At 32.6% G+C, this 25,613-nt stretch overlaps 1 protein-coding gene across 1 annotated transcript; it reads right to left on the bottom strand.

The window, feature by feature from the left end:
* Positions 1-3,018: 3,018 nt before the first annotated feature.
* Positions 3,019-23,760, bottom strand: LOC134719970 (inter-alpha-trypsin inhibitor heavy chain H3-like). The gene is made up of 12 exons (XM_063582800.1): positions 23,537-23,760; positions 20,823-20,980; positions 20,312-20,422; positions 17,929-18,176; positions 16,559-16,725; positions 12,669-12,954; positions 11,095-11,780; positions 10,577-10,667; positions 9,209-9,376; positions 7,935-8,048; positions 5,307-5,672; positions 3,019-4,517 (listed from the first exon to the last, which is right to left on the bottom strand). The coding sequence occupies exons 1-12, from the start codon at positions 23,597-23,599 to the stop codon at positions 4,279-4,281; spliced, it is 2,697 nt and encodes an 898-aa protein (XP_063438870.1). The 5' UTR covers positions 23,600-23,760; the 3' UTR covers positions 3,019-4,278.
* Between the last annotated feature and the right edge of the window lie 1,853 nt (positions 23,761-25,613).

Raw genomic sequence — 25,613 nt, 5'->3', positions numbered from 1 at the left:
TACATGCTTATTGTATATGTCATATTTTCTTCAAAAGCAAATAAATGCATTTTACCCTTCTGTTCTGTTTTAGCCATAGTGTCTTTGTTTCTTGACGTACAAGGAAATGAAATACAAAATTCATACTAGATTCATTTGAGAAGATTTTTGAAGTTAAAAAACATAAACAACTGGTGTAAAATTGTCATTTAAGGACAATAACTTATTGAGGGGGTCAAGTGACAATTTTTGTCATTACAGTTTATCTTTATCTTCAATGTTCAAGATAATAACCAAAACCTGCATTTTCTTTAAATAACCAATTTGGTCTCAGCAAATCAACAATGGGTTGTTCGGTTTGTCTCAAATTTCAGGGCTGATAGATCTTGAACTTTTAAACATTTTTACCCCTTGTCAGATTTGCTGTTAATGCTCTAGTTAATGAGATATAAACCAAATCTGCATTTGACCCCTATGTTCTATTTTTAGCCATGGCGGTCATGTTTGTTGATGGATAAAAATTCGGATACAATTCATAAACAAGATTCATAAAGGAACATTCATTTAAGGTGTAGAAGTAGTTTCAGAGGAGAAGATTTTTAAATGTTAGCAAACTGGATGAACGAATTGTGTAAAATTGTCTTTAGAGGGCAATAACTCCTTAAGGGGTCAATTGACAATTTTCAATTGGTAAAATTGACTTTTTTGTAGATCTTTCTTTGATGAACATTATTGCTGTTTACAGTTTATATTTATTTAATAAAATTCAAAATGCAAAATTTTCTTAAAACTACCAATTTAGTGGCAGTATTCAAACAATGGATTGTACGATTCGTCGGAACTGATATATCTTCACCAATTGAACAATTTTACCCATGCCAGATTTGCTCTAAAAGCTTTAGCTTTTGAGGAATAAGCCACAAACTGCATTTGACCCCTATGTTCTTTTTTTAGCCATAGCGGTCATGTTTGTCTATGGATCAAAACATTGGATACAATTTATAGACTAGATACCCTAAGGAATATGTAGTTAAAAATTGAAGATTTTTGGCGCAGCAGTTTCAGAGAAGAAGATTTTTTTAGCAGTTAACGACGACAGACGACGATAGACGCCGAGGGACAACGGACGACGGACGAAAAACGACGACAACGGACGACAAACGACGATGACGAACGGAAAAACGACGACGACGTACGACAAACGGCGACGACGGAAGCCAAATGATGATATCAGGTCTCATGGGCCCGTCGGCCCCCGTGAGCTGAAAAGAAAAATCCCTAATTAAATGGTAAAAGTAAAAGCTCAAGCACATCAAACGAATAAACAACAACTGTCATATTCCATTTTCTTGTGCACAAATAAGGCAGTTAGTTTTCTGTTTTATATAGTTTTACATTCGTAATTTAGGGCCTTTTAAAGCTGACTATGTAGTATGGGCTTCGCTCATTGATGAAGGACGTACGGTAACCTATATTTGTTAATTTCTGTGTCATTTTGTCTCTTGTGGAGAGTTGTCTCATTTGCAATCATATCACATCTTCTTTTTTTGTACATAACAGGCAATGATGTCAAAAAAGGTGAACAGCATAAAATTAAGAATGGGAATGGGGAATATGTCAAAGAGACAACAACCCGATCAAAGAGTAGACAACAGTCGAAGGCCACTAATGAAAAAATCCCACACCCGGAAGTGGTCCTCAGTTTGCCTCTGAAAAATGTGTAATAGTTCAATGGAAATGGACGTCACACTCATTTCAAAAACATATATATGAACTCAAATTAAAAAACATACAAGAATAATAAAGGCCAGAGGCTCCTGACTTAGAACAGACGCAAAAATGCGGCGGAGTTAAAACTGTTTTGTGAGATCTCAACCCTCCCTTTAGCAATTTTTTTTTTTATAAAATAATATCTTTATTGCACTTTTCTTTGCTGTTGTTACAAGTTACTCGACCTACAGCAGTTGGCCGAGTATCCCTGTGAATTAGTCACTGGATAACCAGGGAATTTATTCCCTTTAGCAAATGTAGAATAAAGAAACACATAGCAATACGCACAGTAAAACTTAGTTTAAAAGTAGTCCGAGTACCATGTCAGAATAGGTAACAAAAGAAAAATGTCAAAAATTAAACTAAGATTATGCTTTTATCGTATTAAAAATGCAAGTACAATTCCTCCTGTTAGGGGTTTAGTATCATACCATCATAAACTTTATGAGAGGGGCTTAGTATCATACCATCATAAAATATATGACAATAAAAATTGAGAATGGAAATGGGGAATGTGTCAAAGAGACAACAACCCGACTATAGAGCAGACAACAGCAGAAGGCCACCAACATGTCTTCAATGCAGCGAGAAATTCCCGCACTGGAGGCGTCCTTCAGCTGGCCCCTGAACACATATATATACTAGTTCAGTGATAATCACCAAATCTTGTGAAATACGACATTAATCCACTAACGACAGTTACATTTTTAAATATTTAACTGTCTCGAGAGGATAAATATCGAATCACACTCGATGCAGTGGTAGAATCTATGTTTACATGAAGCTGTCATAAGGGATTTTCGCGTCCAACATTTTACTGATGTCACTGAACTAGTATAATATACATGTTGTATTTGTTTAGGGGCCAGCTGAAGGACGCCTCCGGGTGCAGGAATTTCTCGTTACATTGAAGACATGTTGGTGACCTTCTGCTGTTGTTTTTTCTATGGTCAGGTTGTTGTCTCTTTGATACATTCCCCATTTCCATTCTCAATTTTATTATGTGTAAATAAATATATTATATTAAATTTAAAAATTATAAAATAATATCTTTATTGCACTTTTCTTTGCTGTTGTTACAAATTACTCGACCTACAGCAGTTGGCCGAGTATCCCTGTGAATTAGTCACTGGATAACCAGGGAATTTATTCCCTTTAGCAAATGTAGAATAAAGAAACACATAGCAATACGCACAGTAAAACTTAGTTTAAAAGTAGTCCGAGTACCATGTCAGAATAGGTAACAAAAGAAAAATGTCAAAAATTAAACTAAGATTATGCTTTTATCGTATTAAAAATGCAGGTACAATTCCTCCTGTTAGGGGTTTAGTATCATACCATCATAAACTTTATGAGAGGGGCTTAGTATCATACCATCATAAAATATATGACAATAAAAATTGAGAATGGAAATGGGGAATGTGTCAAAAAGACAACAACCCGACTATAGAGCAGACAACAGCAGAAGGTCACCAACAGGTCTTCAATGCAGCGAGAAATTCCCGCACTGGAGGCGTCCTTCAGCTGGCCCCTGAACACATATATATACTAGTTCAGTGATAATCACCAAATCTTGTGAAATACGACATTAATCCACTAACGACAGTTACATTTTTAAATATTTAACTGTCTCGAGAGGATAAATATCGAATCACACTCGATGCAGTGGTAGAATCTATGTTTACATGAAGCTGTCATAAGGGATTTTCGCGTCCAATATTTTACTGATGTCATTGAACTAGTATAATATATTTGTTTAGGGGCCAGCTGAAGGACGCCTCCGGGTGCAGGAATTTCTCGTTACATTGAAGACATGTTGGTGACCTTCTGCTGTTGTTTTTGCTATGGTCAGGTTGTTGTCTCTTTGATACATTCCCCATTTCCATTCTCAATTTTATTATGTGTAAATAAATATATTATATTAAATTCAAATCAAATTTTATTTGCCACAAATGGACAAAATATATGAACTCGAAACTTAGTATACTAGAGTTTTTTTTATAACTACTACTGGTGCCTCTAATACAATGTACACTAAGAAAACATTTGCATGAGCAAATCTTATGTAAATTCTAATTAAAATTGCAAAACATAATTCTACATTTCAATTGGCCCTGCGTATGTTCTTTTTATGCATATAAATAGACCTTAAAGCTATTTGGGAATCCAAAACACTTCACCCAATAATCTGAGACACAAGACCTATTGGGGTCATTCAACATTCACTTTTCCTTTGTGGCGTAGACATTTTATTTTATGGCGTCAAAATTTTACGGGAACTTTTTCGGATAAATAGAGATCATGTAATAAAGTTGGGTGCACATTTTGCAGTGTATTAGATCGCGAATCATTGCCTATAATTAAAATCGTTGGCTCAAAAAATGAAATCGTTCACCTTTTAAAATCATATAGCATCAAATAAGTTTTATAACAAATTCGCACAATAAATGTATTAGATTGTTTAACTAATAATTCAGTAACAACTTAAAAAGCACATAATGATGACGAGATATTCAAAACACTAGTCTTTCAAGCATGCATATCAGGTACGATGTACTTTGAAATATTTTCATCTAATAGGCCTTCCATAGGCTGGGGAACATTCCAGCATGTCATGTCCTCTCCGGTAATAACGTTTTGTTTCTGGTCCAAATTCGTGTAGAATCGATACGTATGGCCATCTCCAACTTCCAAGAAATGACCATGTTCATTACCTTGTTTATCCAATGTAATCTGAAACAGCTTTGTAGATTTGTGTACAAGTTCTCCTAAAACAACATAATTAACATAATTAACAATTCAATTATGTAACAACCAAAGCTGAGGTATTTTTTAAAACAAACCAGTGTGTAATGTTAGTACTAAAAATGACACGCGAGATAATTAAAAAGCGCCACATAATCATGTGCATATCCCAAGTCGAGGTCCTCCCTGACTTTATTAACATATCTGTTTTCCTTACGCAATGCCGAAATATGAAACATCTGTATTTGTGAGAGAGAGCAAATAGTACCACATCAGTTAAATTGATGTCTGGAGGTGACATTTCAGTAACTGCTAGTTGTCCTTTGTTCATTTATGCATCATTGTCATTTTGCATAATTTCTTTTGTTACCTATTCTGGCATCCGACTCCAACTGAGTTTTACTGAGCGTATTGTTATGTGTATCTTTATTCTACATTGGCTAGAGGCATAGGGGAGGGTTGCGATCTCACCGTTTCACACCGGCTCATTTTTACACCTGACCCAAATCTGGAGCTTCTGGCCTTTGTAAGTCTTGTAGACAAAATCCGCGTCTGGCGTATTAACTTATATAATCCTTGTACCTCTGAAAATTATTGTATGGTTTTAGTTAATTTATTTAATTTCGCGGCTAGTTGAGGACCACTTCCGTGTGCGCGATTTTTTGGTTCGTCGAAGACCCATTGGTGGTCTTCGGTTGTTGTCTGCTCTTTGGTCGGATTGTTGTCTCTTTGACATATTCCCCATTTCCATTCTTAATTTTATTACTATATAATAATATATTTGTGTTATATGACTTTATGAAGTTCCTCACCAAGAACCCCTGATGCAAACTGTGATATCCCTGTCTCTTTTTCTATATAGATGTTTAAGTAACTCATTGCCATGGTTGTATCCTGTTTCATATGTCGTCTGATGGTAACGATGATGTCATTTCCAAAGTCAATCGTCATAGCTCTGTCATGGCGACCAACATACTTCACCATGATTGCAACATTTTCCATTCGAAAAACGGTTTTGTCATCCCAAGATAGGGACGCACCATTAAAATAAATGCTACTAGGTTTTACCACTATTTCCACAGAGGGTGTGCGTAAAACAAGTTCCCCGAAAAAAGTTTTAAAGTCTCCGTGTTCATTTCTAGCAGTCGATTCCACAACTCCAGCATTGATAGTGACACCTTTAGAAATAATAAAAAAAATAAAACCATAAATGTGTTGTTATCGTTCGAGCTTTTCAACTAGAGTGAGAAATGGAAAAAAAATATGAAACAATAAGTATATTTATTGTATAGCAATATCATATTCCCCGCAGAAAGTAACCAAAAGTTAGCGTGCAATAAATTCTAATATTGCACTAGTGCAATAAATTCTAATATTGCACTAGTGCAATAAATCTTCAAATTCATGACGTCATCAACGACAAAATATTAGTTTAAACCAATGTGTACGTTCAAATATTATATTGCTATACAATAAAAGGGTTATTGCATGAATATTGGGGAATATTGTCCCTCGTAGAACATATATTGCACTCGCAAGCTCGTGCAATATAAAATTCTACTTGGGACAATATTCCCCAATATTCATGCAATAACCCTATATTATTCTAAAATAAAAAGTGTTTCTAAATACAGAAGTTTTGAATTTTGATAGAATATAGTTAATAATTATCAGTATTGTACCGAGCGATTAAAATAAATTGAAATTATAGTAATACCAAGAATGCCGAGTATCAAAAGCACTGTTTAAAGTATCAGCTGTATGTCATGTCAAAATAAAAACGTATTTCATCTAGTTGCAAAAAATAATTTGAAAATATGAGTAAAGTGTTTACGGGAACTTTTATACAAGAAGAAAGTATGATAAGGTTTCCCCTTTTTTCCCTTGATTTTGGAAATCTTGGAGTACTTAAAATCTTTCAAATAACATTCTCTTCGTACGTAGTCTTTCGTGGTGTGTTTTTTAAATTTAGTTCCTTTAGTTTTGGAGTTGAGTGTAGACTTCCCTGAAATAGTACACATCTTTTAGGGACAGCTGAAGCCTGTATCCAAATGTGGGAACTTCTCGCTGTAAGGAAGACCACTTGGTGGCATTATGTTTTTTTTATAAATTTTGCTCGGATTGTCTTGACACATTTCCCATTTCCAGCCTCAATTTTATTTATATGTTTATAAGTATGTAAGATAGCATTCAATTGTGTAGACTTTTTTAATATATTAACAGTAAAGAATTTAGTGCAAATTGCACACAGACTGCTAAAATAACCTAGTTGTAAAATCTTGTAGATGATATTTAGATATGAAACAAGGTTTTACCAACAAATATATTTATTCATCTTTGTTTAAAACTAAATAATGTTCCTTTTATATTTCAAGTATCTGATCACATCACTTATTTGTATGTAATTTTGTTAAAAAAAATACATCTTATGTTTTCAAATCTACTAACTTGTCGACTGTGAAATTGGTTAAAGAAAGGTTAAATATTTGACAATTGGAAGGCTTGATGGTAAAGCATAATGAAATATAAACTCTATGTATATTCTCGGATTAGAATTTCATAAATCTATTTGTTACAAACTTTTATTAAAAAAAAATCACATTCTCATATTCAACATGACACTTCAATTCAGCAGGTTTTTTACTCATATTGTCTCCGTCATTGATGTTTATGATCAATTTGTTGGTATATAAATGTCAATTTCATATATGCTAAGGACACATACTTAATATATTTGAATTAATTATCAAACAAGTGTAATTGGAAACATTAAAAAATCGCATGCGTCTGTAAAAACGGTTTGATTTAACTTTAAAAACTTTAATAAATGTTTGTTAAACTTCTATTTTCGAGCAACAATTTTTCTTTTTCTCCTTTTCTTACATCGTATAAGTTGCATTTCGAACTATCTCTCAATAAGTTAATTTTGGATATAACGCGTCTTCTGATTGGCTGACGTTATTTTGTAAATTGTTATTAACCCATAGAAATAATTATGTCATGTGGCCGTGACGTCATCAACGTTTTTTATGGTTTTCTACGGTTTAAAATGGAATTCAGAATTAAATTATAAGAAATGACTGTAATATTTTTTCTGTCTTTTCGAAATTACATAAAAAAATGTGGTGCACACTGTGAAATAACCCGCTACGCGCGTTATTCGATGTGCACCAATTTTTTTATGTTATTTTTTCGTTTCGTAGACAGAAAAAATATTAGTCATTCCTTAAATGTTGTAGCCCTGAACCTGGCTCACTGATCGACAAAGTTGAAGATTGGATCAGGATGCTATGCTACCAACGTTAAATCCAACATTGATTTTGATTTACATTATCTATAAAATAAATATAGTCTTCACATAAAAATTTCAACAAGTTAACAGCTGACTTTCAGGGGAAAACTTGACCAACATAAACAAGGATACTTTCAAGATACAGTACCTGACACTGGGTCTTTCACCAACTGGAGGATTTCGCCATTCTTTGCTCGAATATTAAAACAAACGGGTAACTCTAGATCCTTCATGCGAACCATAAAGTGTGGATCTCCGCCAGCTAAAACAGGATACACATTTCATAGTTAAATATTATTGTTAAATAACATGTTTTAGAATGTTCATTTGAAGTTTTTCAGACGGAAACCTTTAAAATGTCATTTTAACATAACATTTGTTAAGAACAAAATATTTGAATTGCAACACAGTTGTAAGACATTTAAATTAATAGTTTTAGCAAAATACGTGCTTCCTTTATTTCATCATTGTTTCAATTTTTCTGTGTTCCCTTGAACCTAAGGAACAACAAACATTGCATTTTTACCATTTGGTGTGATGAAACAGTCATGAAACCGTACAGTTAAGATTTGGTTTATGACAAATATACTCCCTTAATAAATTTAGCTTCCTGATTCATTTTTACCTTATTGGCTCATATCTTTAAATTTTTATCACACTAAAATATTAAGACGCACTATATGAATAACTGCATAGAGTGCCGATGGTCAAGTTTTCCAATATAAACTAATTATACGTACAAATAAGCATACGAGAATTTGCAATGGTGTAAATTAGCTCGTTTCTTTATTTATATTCATGATAGTAACTAAATGATGATTATGAATGCTTAAAGTTAAAACAAATGAACTAAATATGGTTACAATATGTCTTGTATCTTTATTGCAGAGAAATAATATTTTAGATATATGGAAACAAAAAATGTCACAGAATTTATAATCTTTATCAGGAATAAATGTTGTCTGAAAGTACGTTGCATTTTAAAAAAAAATGGTTGATACAGTCACTACATTATATATATATTGTCATCGACAACTTTCATTCGCACAACACTTAAGTGCTTGCATCAACTTTATATTCTTTCGTCTGTCCTTACCAAAAACGAGATGTTAACAAATTATATAAATCTGATTAAAACTTATATCTTGTGTTCAAGCTTTGCTTAAAAGGATCTGAAAACACTCTAATTTTATTCAGTGATGGTAAATATTACATCAGCCAATCAAATTCCAACTTGAAGGTGAGTTATTATCTGAAGAAACCAGAGGATTGCTTATTTAGGGCGTTAAAACAGAAAGTAGAATGTTGTTTTCACATGTCTTTGTAAGCAAAGCTTGGACACAGGATCTATATTTTAATCATATTGTATAAACATCATACTGACAATGTCAGTGTAGGCTATGTTACTGTATGTTAAAGTACCTCCCCCACTGAAACTTCCTCCCGACGGGCCTCCAGCTCCAGCAGTGTAGTAACTTCCTTTTGAAAGGTCATAAACCGGCAAAGGCGAGTTATACATGGAAGCACCAACAGGTGGCCCACGTTGTTGTACTGAAGAACTTGTCCTAAAAATCTGCCCAGACACCGCAACTAAACAAGTAAAACAAAGAATTAACATACTCATTAACGGTACATTTACTAATAGTATTCTAAGGTCGCATTTCTGAAATATTTTGCCTAGTAATTATATCATTGATTCATGTCGTTTTTTCAGTAGTTGAAGGCAAACTTGACAAACTAACCTATTTTTGTTCTAGCTCTAGCATGGAATAGTTTTCGTAGATTAGATACCTCATTCTTTTAGATTTCGTGCATTTTATGAAACATGAATTTGTTTTTACAAATCATGGTAACATCTAGGCTATTAGTTTGTTGTTATTGAAAGCAAAATTTTGAAAAAGGCTTGTTTATTAATCAGATTTGAAAAGGAAGTACCCGTGTACCAATACGACATGTGATGATTAAAATGAGCGTTCGTATACATTATTTTTTAGTGCATATCCTTTTTAGAGTGTCTACTTTATATTTGATTCTTTAAACGCTATTTGTGCAATAAACCAGTTTAAAATTAAAAAAAAAATTAAAAAAACATTGTTCGCTATAATTTCCTAGCTTAATTATAGGTTCACATGTTTTGTAGTACTACACAAGTTTAAAGTGGCTTCTATATTTCTGTGAAAATATATTATTGACAAAAAATAAACAATTACATTTACAGAAAAACAAACTTTAAATTTGTTCATTCTGATGTTCAATCTGATGGGCACATTCAGACAAATAAAATGATTTTTATTTAAATTTAAAAAAAATCTGGTTTTTTTTATTAACAATTTGTATTGTTATATTTTCGGTAGAAATATTTTAATTTATACTGCATTTCTAAAATGAATAACGTGAATGTGTTTACCACCTTTTGCAGTAGCAGTAACCATATTTGTCATTTGTACTCTTGTAAACAGAAACTGAGATGTATATGCACTAGTGATGCAAGTGCTTTATTGAATATACGTTTTATATTGAACATTAAAAGGAAAAACGATCGGGCATAGACATTGTTTTCCCTTCCAGACGACCTACGTGCACTCCACAATCCGAATTGGGTTGCATTAAATTTTATGTGGTTCTTTGCAATATTTGTGTTACATTCCTTGTCTTTAAGTATTTTTATGTTTGTCATGGTGCTACTGTTTTTTTTCTTTCACACATGTTTTTTTGGTGGCAGCATTTGTATCTCCTCTAATGTGTTACATAAGGATGTGTTTTATGAAATTTAAAAATATTTGTTCTTACGTTTAGCATCCTCATTTTCTTCGAATGATCCGACATCTTTTTCATCTGGTTTTGTAACGACCATGGATGTCAAGGGTGTAACAAACTTGTACTGTAAATAAAAATGTTGTGGTAATGAATAAAATTGAGAAAGGAAATGGTGAATATGTCAAAGCGACAACAATCCGACCATAGAGAAAACAACAGCCGAAGGCAACCAATGGGTCTTCAATGTAGCGAGAATTCCCGCACCCGTAGGTAATGAAGCCTACTTTTCTATTTCTTTCCTATTTTTCTATGACATTCCTATTTTTCTATTTATTTTATAGCCTTATAAAATACATTTAAATAGTACTGAGTCTGTAGTGGTGGAATATCAATTTCAAGTATGATATATTCAATAATCATATAAACAAGTGACCATGCTGTCAAGTCTGTTAATAGTAATCAAATCCAGATAGCTAATATATTGCAAACAATTGTTTTATTTTCAATTCTTAAAATAGTTGAAGAGTATATGTATTTCACGTCATATATACCTTAAGAGAAAGATCTAAAGCTTTTTGATTCAATTGTGTCTTTTCTTCGGCATTGTCAACTTCTATTGCAGACTCTAGCAATTGTTTTATTGTTAAATATGCCCATATTCTCTCTGTAATTTTGTGGAAATCCTCAGGTTTTGTCAGTTCCGGAACACCTTTGTTTACATCTGAATCAAGAGACAGTTCTATATGTCCATCAGAACCGTCCCCAGTTACAACCAAATCCACTTCATTGACATTTTCATCGGACATTTTACCGGCAATAATTAATTCCTTTCCATCAAAAAACGTATCAAAACTCAACCTTGTAACATTTTCAACAACTTCATCGTCTTTTCCGAGGTATTGAAATGTTAAATTTTGTAATGTCGCAGACGATATTTCATCATAAAATCCTTTTATCTGCAAAGAGGAATCTGAATCTTCAAAAATTCTTCTGGCAATTCCTTTGTTCTGGACAGCAAGCTTCTTGATGAAGGTATAATCAGCATTATTCCCAAATGCAAGACTGAACATCGTTATTCCTTTTGTGTTATATGTTTTAACGTTTTTCAGAATTGTGTTGCTGGCTGTTTCTGCTCTTCCATCAGTCAAAAACACAATCAATTTGATACGTTGACTGTCGAGTTCTACGTTATTTAGAAACTGTATTCCTTTCTCCAATGCGTCATTAGCTCTTGTTCCTATTCAAAAAGTAATTATATTTATTAAAATAATTATCGATTATTAAACTTTCTCGCATCGGAATTAATGACGTGGACCCAAATATGTTTATTCAAATCCAATAGCTTTTCTGTTTCGTATTTACCGATTTTTATTCAAACAAAATAGTAGAAAACCCGACTTCTGGTGATGTTATGATTATTTAATGTGGCGAATTTCGGTTGTCATCTTTCGAAAAAAAATTGGCAAAAACCCGACTTCTGGTTGTGTTATAATTATTTAATGTTGAGAATTTCGGTTGTCATCTTAAGAAAATAAAACAACGGGGGACGGTATTTTCTTGAGTGAAGAGGGGTTTATTTCGTTCGTTTTATTTATCCCACAGCAAGGTATGTAAATTTTTTGGACGTAAAACTTTTTTAGGGGGGATCGGATGTGAGCAATCATCATCACAATTACTCGCGTAGAGTTAGGAAGTCATGGGTTCAATCCCCGGTTGGGTAAAATTGAAGACTGGATAATTAATTGTTTGTGCTTCTCTACAAGGGACGCTGCATATTGTAAGAACAATCGACTCAGAGTTAGAATAGTGTGTTACGGTAAGATGATATGTCTTCCTCCTCACCAGTGTCCTCCTCATCATCATCATCACCATTATCCAGTCCCAAAATTTTATTATTATATTATAATTGACAATTTCAGCAAATAAAATTATGGAGTAATGTTAATATATGGACTTTCGACACATTTTATTTCATCTATTACTAGAAATTCAGGTTACCATGGTACATATGTTTCAGTGTCTATTAAAATCCGTTCATAATAATAATTTACAAGTAATCTGCAGATATATACAATAATAGAATATAGTAGTGTATACCATATAGTATACAAATAATCAAGTTTACCTCCACTTGCCTCCATCTTTTTGCTAAACTCTCTGGCTGTATGTGTTGTATTGCTATTTACAGAAACCAGAGACTCCTGCCAAAGTTTAGAATGTGAACTGAATTTCATAATATTGAATCTGTCTTCTTCGTTTAAGTCTTGCAAAATCTTATCCATGGCATCACGTTGTTGTTGGATTTTCACTCCGGACATTGAGCCGCTTACGTCTAGAATGAACAGAATGTCTTTCGGAATCGGTTTCATACCAGACGGTGCAAAGAAGTGGACAAAATATCCATCAACAACCTAGAAATTTTAAAAAAAAATGATAGTTATCAACAGCTATACTAGTGATAATAATTATACAATACAAATGATGTCTGACGAAAAGTTTAATTATGGCCGTTACTTCGCTAGTACGCCTACATCTTGTGTACGCATCAGCAGTATGGAACTATATCGAAAACTCACATAGACTCCCTAGACTTTGTCCAAAGAAAATGTGCCAGATTTTCAACATCAATATACAGTCGAGAACCAGTAACAGTTACAAGCATCATGAAAACCCTAGAATGTCAAACGCTTGAATCTTAACGAAAATCCAGTAGATTAAGCATGTTTTACAATGCCACGACATATGGAAATGCAGCAGTCAACATAACACCATGCGTTAGAAGACCATCTACCTCAACAAGACAATACCATCCAGATGAATTAACTCAGATCAGTACCTCCACAGATGCCTACAAATACAGCCTGCCTCTTGAAGCCTTCCGAGCTATGTACTTCTCTGGAATGCTTAAAAGGGCTACTTCGGAGACTGCAGCTTTATATATCCAATTTAATTAGAACTTGTAAATACTGAGCAAGTTGGATGACATTTGCACAGAAGTATCTGCGCTACGGATAATACAGATTGATAGTGCATTTATATAAATAGAGTGTGTAATTTGAACTTATCCCAAAGCACGTACTTGCTCTTGCGGTTTAATTTCCAACCCAAACTTCATATATTTTATACACACATTATTAAGACACATTATTTTGCAATAATGATGCGAATATATGGACATGGTTTAATTTAAATACTAGTATATATGTAAACCTCAGATCTATGTACGACCTCAAATCTGTGTCCGTTTCTCAAATCTATGCCCAATCGTAACGTCAATCGCTAATCTATGTCCATACAAAATTATTCGACCTCAAATCTGTGGCCGATTTTTAATCATGACGTCAATCGTAAATCTATGTCCTTAAAAAAATAATTCTGCCTCAAATGTGTGGCCGATTTTTAAATATGACGTTTTTCTCAAATCTATGTCCGTTATAAAAGAAAAGGCTAAAAACTGTAATGTTTAATTCTTTTTTAGTCATGCGCAAATTTATGCCCGTCTAATAATTTCGGCCTTATAGGTTTTTGTCATTCCCATAGTTCAATATATATTTGGTGGTAGATCTATGTGTTTTCCATGTGTGTACAAGAGCTTAAGTATTAGTAAATCTTCCGTTCTTATATTGTACTGCTATACCACTGTCCCAGGTTAGGGGAGGGTTGGGATCCCGCTAACATGTTTAACCCCGCCACATTATTTATATGTATGTGCATGTCCCAAGTTAGGAGCCTGTAATTCAGTGGTTGTTGTTTGTTCATGTCTTACAGTTTTGTTCATTTATTTTACATAAATGAGGCCGTTAGTTTTCTCGTTTGAGTTGTTTTACATTGTCTTATCGGGCCTTTTATAGCTGACTATGCGGTATGGGCTTTGCTTATTGTTGAAGGCTGTACGGTTACCTGTAGTTGTTAATGTTTGTGTCATTTTGGTCTTTTGTGGACAGTTGTCTCATTGGCAATAATACCACATCTTCTTTTTCCGACGTAGTCTTTATAGTTTCAGTTTGTGCACTTTGAACTTGAGGACGCTTAACTATGGCAACCGAATACGCATGCTCGAAAATCCTTTCTCTGATTGGACAAAAAGCTGTCATGGTGAGTGATTTGGTTGTGTTTGAAAAAAACGTCTCGAAAATTATATCGTGATAGAAAGCAAATGAAAAGCTATAAATATTTGAACTAGATGTTACAAAGATTTATATTTCTATTAAAATAAGTGTTTCTCCAATAGCTCTTTGCATCCATGACAGCTGTTTTTTCGGGACAATTATATAATTTTTAATGTAAACTTTGTCATGTTTGTTGTACGAACGTACGTGTCGTTTAGAACGCACCTACGCATGTGAGATTTCCGCGGGGTTTTGGTGAATTTAAACAGAAAGATACTACTTATACTACCAATAGTTTCTAGCTTTGTTAACCATGAATTTAGTTTAATGTCAACAGTAGTAAATGTATATATTTGTTTCTTGTTATTTGCACTGGATTTTTGGCAAATAATTATTTTAGGTGTCATCACAATATTCTTATATATTATTGCCTTAATATAACCAGACTTAGTAAAGAATTTCTTGTAACTAGTTACATTCAGATGGAGATTTTATTAAAGAGGTCCTACATCATTAAGTCATTGTGCTTCTGAAGGTTATCGAAATGAAAGTTTTAAACATATACTCAAATTTAAATACGTCGGATATATTTTTTAAAGATAATACTTGTTTTATACTAGCTAGATTATTTCGCTTGTATTTAAAGAGGGACTAAAAAAGTCCCTGATTTAAAATTTTATTTTTTAATATAAAAAAGATGTGGTGTGATTTTTGATTTAAGTACGGTTTTGTATGATTTTTGTTTTATATAAAGTAATTTCTCCATGATTGTGGTTAAAATTATGTGTGTGGTATTATTGTATGCCGCCTTGAAGAATTCAACTACACGTTTTTTCTAACTAAAAAGACAGTAAAGAATTACTATTTGTATGCAACTTAGGCGTACTTCAATTGTCTCTAAATTCTCTCATATTGCTGTTAAATTGACATCCATACCACATTATCTATTATATGTTACTTTAAATATCAAAAAAATCATTCTGAATTGATAAAAATAAAAGTTACGTGCTCTATATTTTTTATATACGTTTTGTTATGTTAGACGTCCATGAAAGGACATAGATTGGATCCAAAAATGGCCATAGATTTGAGTAAATAAAGGACATAGATTTGAGACAATACAGGACATAGATTCGGAACATCTATTACGCAATATAAAAAAGGACATAGATTTGCGGAAAGGACATAGATTTGAGGCCGGACATATATTTGAGGCTTACATATATACTATTGTAAAAATGTTCTTCAAACAGAAATCATTTTAATTGAAGGAAGAAATGTCCATCGTGTATGGCTCTGATTGTTCTCCGAGTTTGGCTTTTCAGTTTTATTTTGTTTTTTAACAACTCCTTAAAGTTTTTATAAGGTTTTTGCCTTTAACATCACAGACAAGACATGATTGATTGTCAATATGAACATCTGGTGCAGTATTATAAATGGTACTGTTAATGTTACTACATTCACTGTGTTGATGCCTCTGCTAGTAACTTGATATAAATCAGGCTGTTAGTTTTTTCAGTTGAATTGTTTCTTATTTTTCATATCGGGGGCTTTTATATTCAACCATACGATAAGGTTTTTCTCATTTTTGAAGAAGGCCGTACAGTTGCCTATAATTGCTTACATCAACTTCATTTGAACTTGGGTAATTGTCGCGTAGGCTATCATACCATATCTACTTATTTTTATATAGTAATTAGAACTTCCAAATTAACAGGTATTATCATAGTTAAAGTCATATTATATTTCATTTAATTAACTGCTCTCAAAACTTTAAAATGGTCGAAATACTACTAAGAGTTTCTAGCCAAGGAGTTGTTTTTCCAAAATACCAACAATTAAGTTACACTAGTTAAAATAATAATTTCTGAAACATATCATTATATCTACTTTATACTAATCATACCAAAACCTCTCCGCCATCAAATTTTCTTTCAACGTCATATTCAATGACAAAGAGCCCGGATATTCCTTGGTCAGATAGCTGTTTTTGGTCATCTGCAGTAGGTGCATAGTGAATCATCGCTGATTTTGTTGTTGGTCTATTAATCGTCACCAAAGCATTCTTGCCTTCTAAAAATTTAAAAACACAATGACTTACCATCTCCAATCATAATTATATATTTAAATGTTATATTTGAATTTAGAAACTGTTATCATTGGGTTTTTTTTATCAAATATTTCAGAATGATTTATAGCATAGCTGTAAACAAAAATGTATCCGCAAACATAAGCAAATTTTAAGCAAACGTTACACTTAAGTATCAGCATTGTACATGTATGCAGCATGTATTCCCTTAGTTACATTATGTATTTGACTTGTATGTGTGTGTTTGACAGTTTGTGCGTGTGTGAAAAGACAGGATCAAAGGATGGTATATTTATCCTATAATAATAATTTAGATGTTTGGTAAAATGATGTACCACATTCCAAAAATTCTTTTGATGACACATATTGATGGGAAATGCACGAAAATGTGTCAATTATAAGGCTTGACAAAACCTAACAATGAATAAAGTTTTGGAATTAATTTTGAACTTAGGTACATGTGTACTAACAAATGTTTGCTTAACAGAAACAGACACATTTAAGAACTTTTTAGGTGCAAACATGCAAACTTTGATTTCAGGCCAAAACAGTAATTAAAAGTTAATGTTTTTGATTCTATGCCGTTTTAAAATCTTGTATTGAGGGCGTTGTAAAAACATTTTGTTTTTTAAGAACGTATATATTGTTGGACTAAAAAAATGTATATATCTCGTATTGTTCTTTCGTGATTTCTATTAAATAGGGCTCACTCTTACAAGGAAGTTAAGCTCTTATCGGTCAAATTGAAATTTTAGGAACACCATCATGTTTACAATTATAGAATATACTTGAACACGGATATGTTCCAATTTATTGTATGCACATTTCTGTCCTGTTGCACTTGGTTGTGACTTCTTTCTCAAACTAAGACTAATCACGGGATGTTTACTTCTTTAAGCAACACAACGAGTGTCATATGTGGAGCAGGATCTGCTTACTTTCTTGAGATTCTGACGCGAGTTCATCCCTTTTTTTGACGAGGTACATTTGGCTTAACATTTTTTTGGGATGAATTGCACTGGTTTAGTAGGTCTGTTTTCGCCTTATGAGTTTTGATTGTTCCTTTTGATATCTAATTAGACTTGTTTTGGTTATTTCATGCACCAATTTGGTTTGCTGATGGTTCAGTAAAAGGAATGTCTTAAAATGATTACGTCATGCGTGTATGTTAATACTTGTTTTCTTACCATCAATACTACTATCAGAGAGTATGTCATTTCTAATTGGTGGCACAGAGACTTTAGTAATTTCCCTCGACTCGTGTATAGCTACGTCTATCGTGAAATCTTCTACTATCTGACCGGGGTCAATATATATGATATGCTCATATTCCCCGTAAACTCGCTCCAATAATTCTTGGTAGGTCAGATTGAATGTTACTGAACTCTCGGCTGCAACGTTAACATCAACACTGAAGCGGTTGGTATGCCTTGGTCTGTAACGAGATAGCTTGTTGTTTGTAAAACCATGGAAGTACAATCATGTATACTTCCATAAAACTTCCATGGTAAAACAGAAGCAAAGGCTGTTAACAATGATAAAGGATTTTCAATACAATTTATATTTAATACTTGTGGCTATCGTTAAGAAATAATCAAATTAGGCAACTACTAGTACTCCTTAAAACAAAAGTGTGACGCTTTCTGTACAAAACATAAGATTAACAAAAAAACTCTTTAAGGGGTCTACTAGGGGAACGAAATCCAGCTTATCCTCATTTCTCATGACGACAATTAAATATTTCGCGCTCTTAAATCAGTCTTCTAATTCTGTAGACCTTAATCATAATACAAAAGCAATTGTTAACATCAATGTGCATGAACTGTATTTTGCCCAAGGCCGTTCTATAATAAATAAATTACTGTGTAATTAAAATGCTGAAACTTGAATTGGCTCCTGTCCTAATAAGAACGCCACGAAACACGAATTAACATTTCGAAGAAGATCATGACATAGACGGCTAGAACTCCACGAAACTGGTAGTGTAGCGAGACTAAAGACAAAATTGACGATTTTAAGCTAAAACACGATACTATGTCCAATCCAAGGGTTGAAGACCTGTTTGCCCCACACCCGAATCCGCCATGTGCCTTGAAATTACGACAAAGTTGAACTTCGTACAAACATCGTAGTTTCAAAATAGGAAAACGAAAGGTTTCTCATTCCTTTTTTTTTTTTTTTTTATCTAAGCTGGGACATAAACTATTTTACTATATTTTGTGTAAAACGTAAATCTAAATCGGTGTTTTAAAGTTAGAAAGATAGTTAAAACATTTTTTGGTCATTTCTGTTAAAAAAGAAATGTATCTAAGAATATCCGAATAAAAGAAATCTGATTTGGATAGCTATTCCTACAAAAGGACTATTTTTGGATTGAATTTAATGAGGAACATAACTAAGTTAGTTTCAAAACGGGGATTAGCTGGTTAGATGGAGATCAATCAGACTTCATTTAGATGGACGTGTCTAAAAAAGTAATACAGTAGATAAAAAGGAAATTTGGGGGGGGGGGGAGTTAAAAGGTTTTAAAAGAGAAATGTATTTTCTGTTTATTAAACATTAAAATTTAGGTAATATAACATCTTTTTTTCTCTAAGCATATCATTGAGAGAAAGAAGTTCAAAAGCATTTGATCTAATTTAAACTCAATAACCCTTGCAGTTATTTTTCTTTTCATACACCAATTTGAAAGTACACAATTTGTCAAAGTCTTAATCATCACCAATGAAATAAAAATGGGAATAAATTTAACGGAAACGATAAAAAATAAATATACCATTTAATCGCAATTTTAGAATGAGTCTAAATATTATTTTTTTTTTTTTTAAACCTACCAAAGTCGTATTTCTCCTACAAGAAACTTTCCTAGGATCAGTGGATTGCGGAATAACGTACACATTTCTAAAACGTTAACGTAAATTGATTGCGTCATGTGTTAAAATAGTTATTGGCCAATCAAATCGGTATATGTAATTTAATCTGCACAGCACGAGATGACGCAATAACCCGAACTCCTACGTCGTTCGGGTTATTGGGTCATCTCGTGCTGTGCAGATTAAATGGCATATACCGACTTGCTTGATCAATAACTATAACATAATGAGAAAAACTGTTCAGTCAAATTTCTTTACAATACATTTGTAGTGAGCGTAGCGTATCGGAATTTACGATTTTAAGCTGTCTACTTTTGTGGACAACACAATTAAAGCCCGATACACACGATTTCTAAAGGAAACGGTAATGTGTTTTTTAGAAATCAAAAGTTTTCAAATAATGCATTTTTGTATTACTGGTAAATTATTAAATTATTGAGTCAGGTATCTGCATTTGCTACCCCAAGTTACTTAAACCTTTACTAGATTCTTTCATGGATACAAAGATTTGGTTTGCAAGTTTGGATGTTCCTGTAGAACTTATTTCTAAGGTAAGGAAGCACAAAAGTCATCTTAATATTTCCACTGGTGTGGTTTACCGAACCCGGAAATTTATTTGAGCTTTGGTGGCTAGTTGTCTCATGGGAAATCATACCACATCTTCTTATTCTCATATACCCGGTAGTGGTTTACATACTTTTGTGAAACGATTCCAGCTGTTTGTCCCTTTTTCTTTGCTGTTTCGTACTTTTTCTTTGCTTTCTCTTTCTCATTGATTTCTCCTGGATATAGTTTGCCATCAATCTCCCTGTTCATATAATGATAATATTATCTATTAAAAAGGACAAAAGGGATATCACATGAAATGAAAGAAAACATAAGGTGAATAAAGCAAATCATGCATAGACTAAATGTCCTCAGACGAAACATAACAGAGCACAATGTGACATGCTAGGAACATTGTGGATTGATTCATGACATAAAATCGCAACAACAAAAAAACGACTTTGATGAACCCCAAAACAACGTATCTGGGTTTGTATTAAAGTTGTTAGTCTGAATGGCATATTGATGTTCAGGAAACGAAGTCCAAGACGGCTCACGGTAGAGGTGAGAACTACTGCTTTTAAATAACCAAAAATTCAAAAAAAATATATTTTGTTCAAGACGAGACGAATGGGAAATAGCTACATTTTTTTTAAACTTACATGACAAATTCGGTGATAAATGCGGCATCCGGAAGAGTGACATCGAATTTAGCCTCTACCGACTTGTTATCGCTATTAGCCACAGTACTGGTAACGAGAGTTGTAGCAAACCTATATCTGATATCAGATTGAACATGAAGAGATGTGATTTCTAGGTTCTGAAATGAAAAAAAAGTATATTAAGCTGAAAAGCTGCATACCAAAAAAACAATTATCACTAAATTGGTTAGTTTCTTCTGAAAGAAGTATAGTTTAAACATGGGAATAAAAAAATAAGTTATTTCATCATAAGTACATGTATTTAAAGATTTGTTTTGTTTGTTTTCGTGTCAATGACAAATAGTGCATGTATATTTAGGATAAAACATAAAAAGACTATGTATATGAGAGTTAAAAAACAGATAAACTATGTAGTTGCTTTGTTGAGAATAGTATCATTGCAAACTAGTACATGTTACATCATGATATTTTTTTAATTTTATGGATTTTGGTATGAAATAGTCTTAGTAGAGGTTTGGGACTAAATAATGGTATCTGTTATGTTTCGATGTAATTAAATATTAAAGCTGACTCGAGAAAAGTGTTGCTGAAACGATAGGGACATGATACAATATCGCACATGCGCTTGACAAATACAAAAAGCAAAGAGAGACCGTTTATAATGCTAGTTTCATCTCAAATGCACAACGAGACCCTGAACATTATACATTATTTCACACGTGCAACTCATTGCAAATGTAAGACGACCTGCCAATAGATCTTTACGAACAATTATAAATTATCTGAGACATGATCATCTAGCAAGTACTGTTCTAAAGCGCCCGACAATCCCTGCACAAAATAAGGAAACAGTTTTTCTTCTTCTTCTTTGAGTCAAAAAGGTCGATATAATCATAAGTAATAACGAAATTGAAAGCAAGATATGACTAGAGGAGATTACTTGTTGGGATGCACAAACATATCAATAAATAAAACGTGTCAGAAAGATAGAGACAGAGGGATAATGAAGTAGTGCACAGTTCTTCGCGTGAAAAGTCACATTCTCAATGAGGTCCTTAACATAGCGTGGTTGATTTCTTATTCGATCGCGATGGCGCTACATCAACCCATTGAAAGACAGCTTCGTGGTGATAATCATCAAATTAAAACCTATATCGGTTAAATAAATGTATATCTCGCTAATGCTGTGAAATAATAATACTTCATATTAACTTCAACAGGATTTAAATGAAGTAGGTTTAGTGGACACTTGAACAACTCTGGACCAGAGATATTATCAGCTTGTATATCGGAAAGAAATAATTACTCCTTACCCACTTCATTGCAACCTTTACAATATATGTACTATTAATAAAAATGTCAAGTGCATAGTGTTGATTCATAATTAAGAAACATATAAATAATTGAAAAATGAGTCAATCTACTTTTCAAACTAAAAAGGGAAAAAAGTACTCATATTTTATGTGAATGAATTTTATGTTCTAAGCGGTCAACAAGAAGATTGTTTCCCTCAATTTATGTGTTGTTAAGCATGCCAAAAATAAGCAGGACTATTCGTTTAGTACAAGTCTGCGTTGAAATAATTAAAATGCTAGTTTTTTTTTCTTGATTTAATGTTTCCAAAATAAGTAGTCTTTATCAATCTGTGAGGTAAAGGGGGCCGATGTTGCCTGAATTTATGTCACACGAAGGTCATTTTTATAAGTTTTTCAAATTCTTTTTTACACATCACAGTATAACATCTTCTATTATTAGTGCACTTTAAAATTCTTAAAACATTTTGGCTGATTTTAGTATATTTAATATACTCATGACAAGTTGGTGAGAATAAGGATCTAAACAGAAATTTCAAAACCATCACAAGTTCCATAAATTAAACATGAATAAAGGCGTCAATTAGAGAAGGGTAAGGACGATTTCAGTTATATATATTACATTAGAAAAATCATGGAAAAGAAAATATAAGATTGAGCAATGATTTTTTTTGGTGCAAAATATACAATTATAGTTTTTTCCTTGAAAAAATGAGTATAGTTTTGTAATCAAAGTCTGTTCATTTCATTTAATATCTAAACGAGTGTCAGAGTAACAAATGAAGCACTGATCATGTGTAATCATATTCACGGTACACCTACCTGTCATTTAATTTATGTATCTGTATTAAACGTGCATTTAGATAACACATATCTCTTAAGTGAAGCTCGAGGCAAATTTTTTGGACATCCAAAACTTATCTAAAAGAGCTTATAAACCAACAACGACTAAAAGACTAGCCAAAGACGCGTACGGAATCTGATCTTTCCATTGGGGAGATTTATTCCTGGATTTAATTTTTTTTAACATCAGTGTCCGCATTTTCATGCCATTTCCGAATTCTACTCAGATAAAAATCATATATTTATATAGCGTCTGCTGGTTAATTGAAAAAAAGGAACGTTTGCATTGTGAACATCATTGATAAAATTCAGAATGGAAATCGGGAATATGTCAAAGAGACAACAATCCGACCAAAGAGCAGTCAACAGCAGAATGATATACTTGATATTCTTTAGATGTGATTCTCATCTTCATGTTTTACTTTAAAACGTTTCCATCGGAGGATCATATAGAGGGGGTTAATATCATACAGTTTCATACTATTTAAACCAACAGGCAATCATAAATTACTAACGATATTATATTATTAAATGAAAACAACAACATTGAAAACTTACATTACTTTTGGAATTTACAACTGTAAACAACAGAAAAACTAAACATGTACATCTTGCATCCATGTTGTTGCCTTGAGAAATTACTTTTCACATAAACATCTATTTGTATCTCAAGTCTTTAAGATTGAATGACAATGATGTAAGAAGTAAGTAGGTTTTTCCCTTACTTCTGACTACGCAGCCGTGTGTACTTAGACAGAGTACATTTGTAAGTGTTGATACGAATGAAGATCTAGGCATAATCCTAATGTCTATGATAATTATTGTTTGTAGTTTAAGTATTTTAATAAATCGGATTATAAACCAAATCATTATATAACAAGTCATTTCTATTTCTTAAGAATATTGAATAATACGAGATAATATTCAGTCTCGAAAAATTCAAACGTTACGTTAATTTAATTTTTTATAATTGATTACATTATAATTGTTGAGTTAGCTAATAAATCGATTGATTCACTTTGGGGAACACAATTACGAATACCGCTAACAGTGGGTAGTATTTTTAAAAGATGTGGCCATCTACAAATGTATCTACGAGATGAAACCAGATATTGGAGATTATCCTAAATATAAACTGACCGGATTTGAAATAAAAAAAATAGATAACTCAGAGATTAATAATGGGGATAAACATCATTAAGCATATTGCATAAAAAATAATTTGATTTCTATGAATATTGCCTATTGGCTACACTATTTAGGAATGCGGTTTTTGTGCTTTAAAACGATTACCATTATTAGAATTTGAATTAAACTTTTGTGACAGTCGTTCCATAACCCTGCCTTTTACAAACAAGAAAAATATTTTGTTCTTACTTCTCTAATACAAGTTCTAGCATATGAGACAAGAATGTGTCTATAGTTCACGGATGCCCCACTCGCACTATCATTTTTATATTTAGTAGCTATATGTATAGACCGTGAAATGGGAATCGAAACTCTAATTTGGCATTAAAATTAAAAAGATCATAATAATTATCATAGGGAACATGTGTACTACATGTACGTTTCAAGGTGAATGGGCTTCAACTTCATAAAAAGAACTACCTTGACCAAAAACTTAAACCTGAAACGGGAAAGACGGACGGACGAACGAACAAACGGACACACAGACAAGAAAACACAATGCCCCTCTACTATCTATCGAATGTGGAGCATAAAATTATTTTTGTTGAATAGGCATGCAAGTGTTGGCACATAACGTCGACGTTAAGGGCATACGATACAGTTTTGATCCTGTATTTACAAGTTCATGAAAATTTGCATGAAGGCTATTTTTCACCTGATTAAATCAAATATGTAATAAAAAATATACCTTCATGTGCTACTTTTTGAGTAAAATGAGGTCGAAATTTTGTATATTTGCTCAAAATTCATATTTGTGGCCGTAATTTCTTTTTCGAAAGAAATACATAACTTTTTTGTTATAAAAGATAAACACAAATTGTTTTTTGTTAACTAATCGGTAATTTCTGTATTTTATAAGTATTCTAAAAAATATGCAATTTTTTATTCAGAAATAACTCATATTTATTAAATATTCATGAATTGAGAAAAAAACGTCATTTTTTACTGCATTAAAATTTTAAAAAATCCTCTATTTACAGTTTAATAAAATTTTGATTACACAATCTCCCTGAAAAATGAAACAAATTTAAACAACAAAAGACAAATCAAGCTTTTTAAATAAATAATTTATATCTACATGTACAGCTTATCATATTTCTTGTTGACAAACTATTCAATGTGTTTTGATATGCTAAAATATCTCCAATGTCTCCGTATATTTTTAACATTTCGGTCTTTTCCATAGATGATCATGCATAAGCATATTTTTGTCACTCAACATATTAAAAAACCTCAAATAGGTAAGTTATACTACCCTTCGTTCGAAATAGTCTAGTCTTACAAACAAATAGATTAGTTATCTGTCGGACTAGTCTATTTTTAAAGAAGAGTAATTTATCTAACCTAATAATGACTTCACGTTTCAGCTACATGTAACAAGCAAGCTAACCAAGGCTTCTAACTTTCCCTACACACTCAATGAAATCGGCTGTAATAACATTTGAAT

The sequence above is a fragment of the Mytilus trossulus genome, chromosome 1, assembly GCF_036588685.1.
Source record: "Mytilus trossulus isolate FHL-02 chromosome 1, PNRI_Mtr1.1.1.hap1, whole genome shotgun sequence".
NCBI classification, from domain to species: domain Eukaryota; kingdom Metazoa; phylum Mollusca; class Bivalvia; order Mytilida; family Mytilidae; genus Mytilus; species Mytilus trossulus.
The sequence above is the reverse complement of the archived record's forward strand: the minus strand, read 5'-3'. Positions and strand labels throughout refer to the sequence as shown.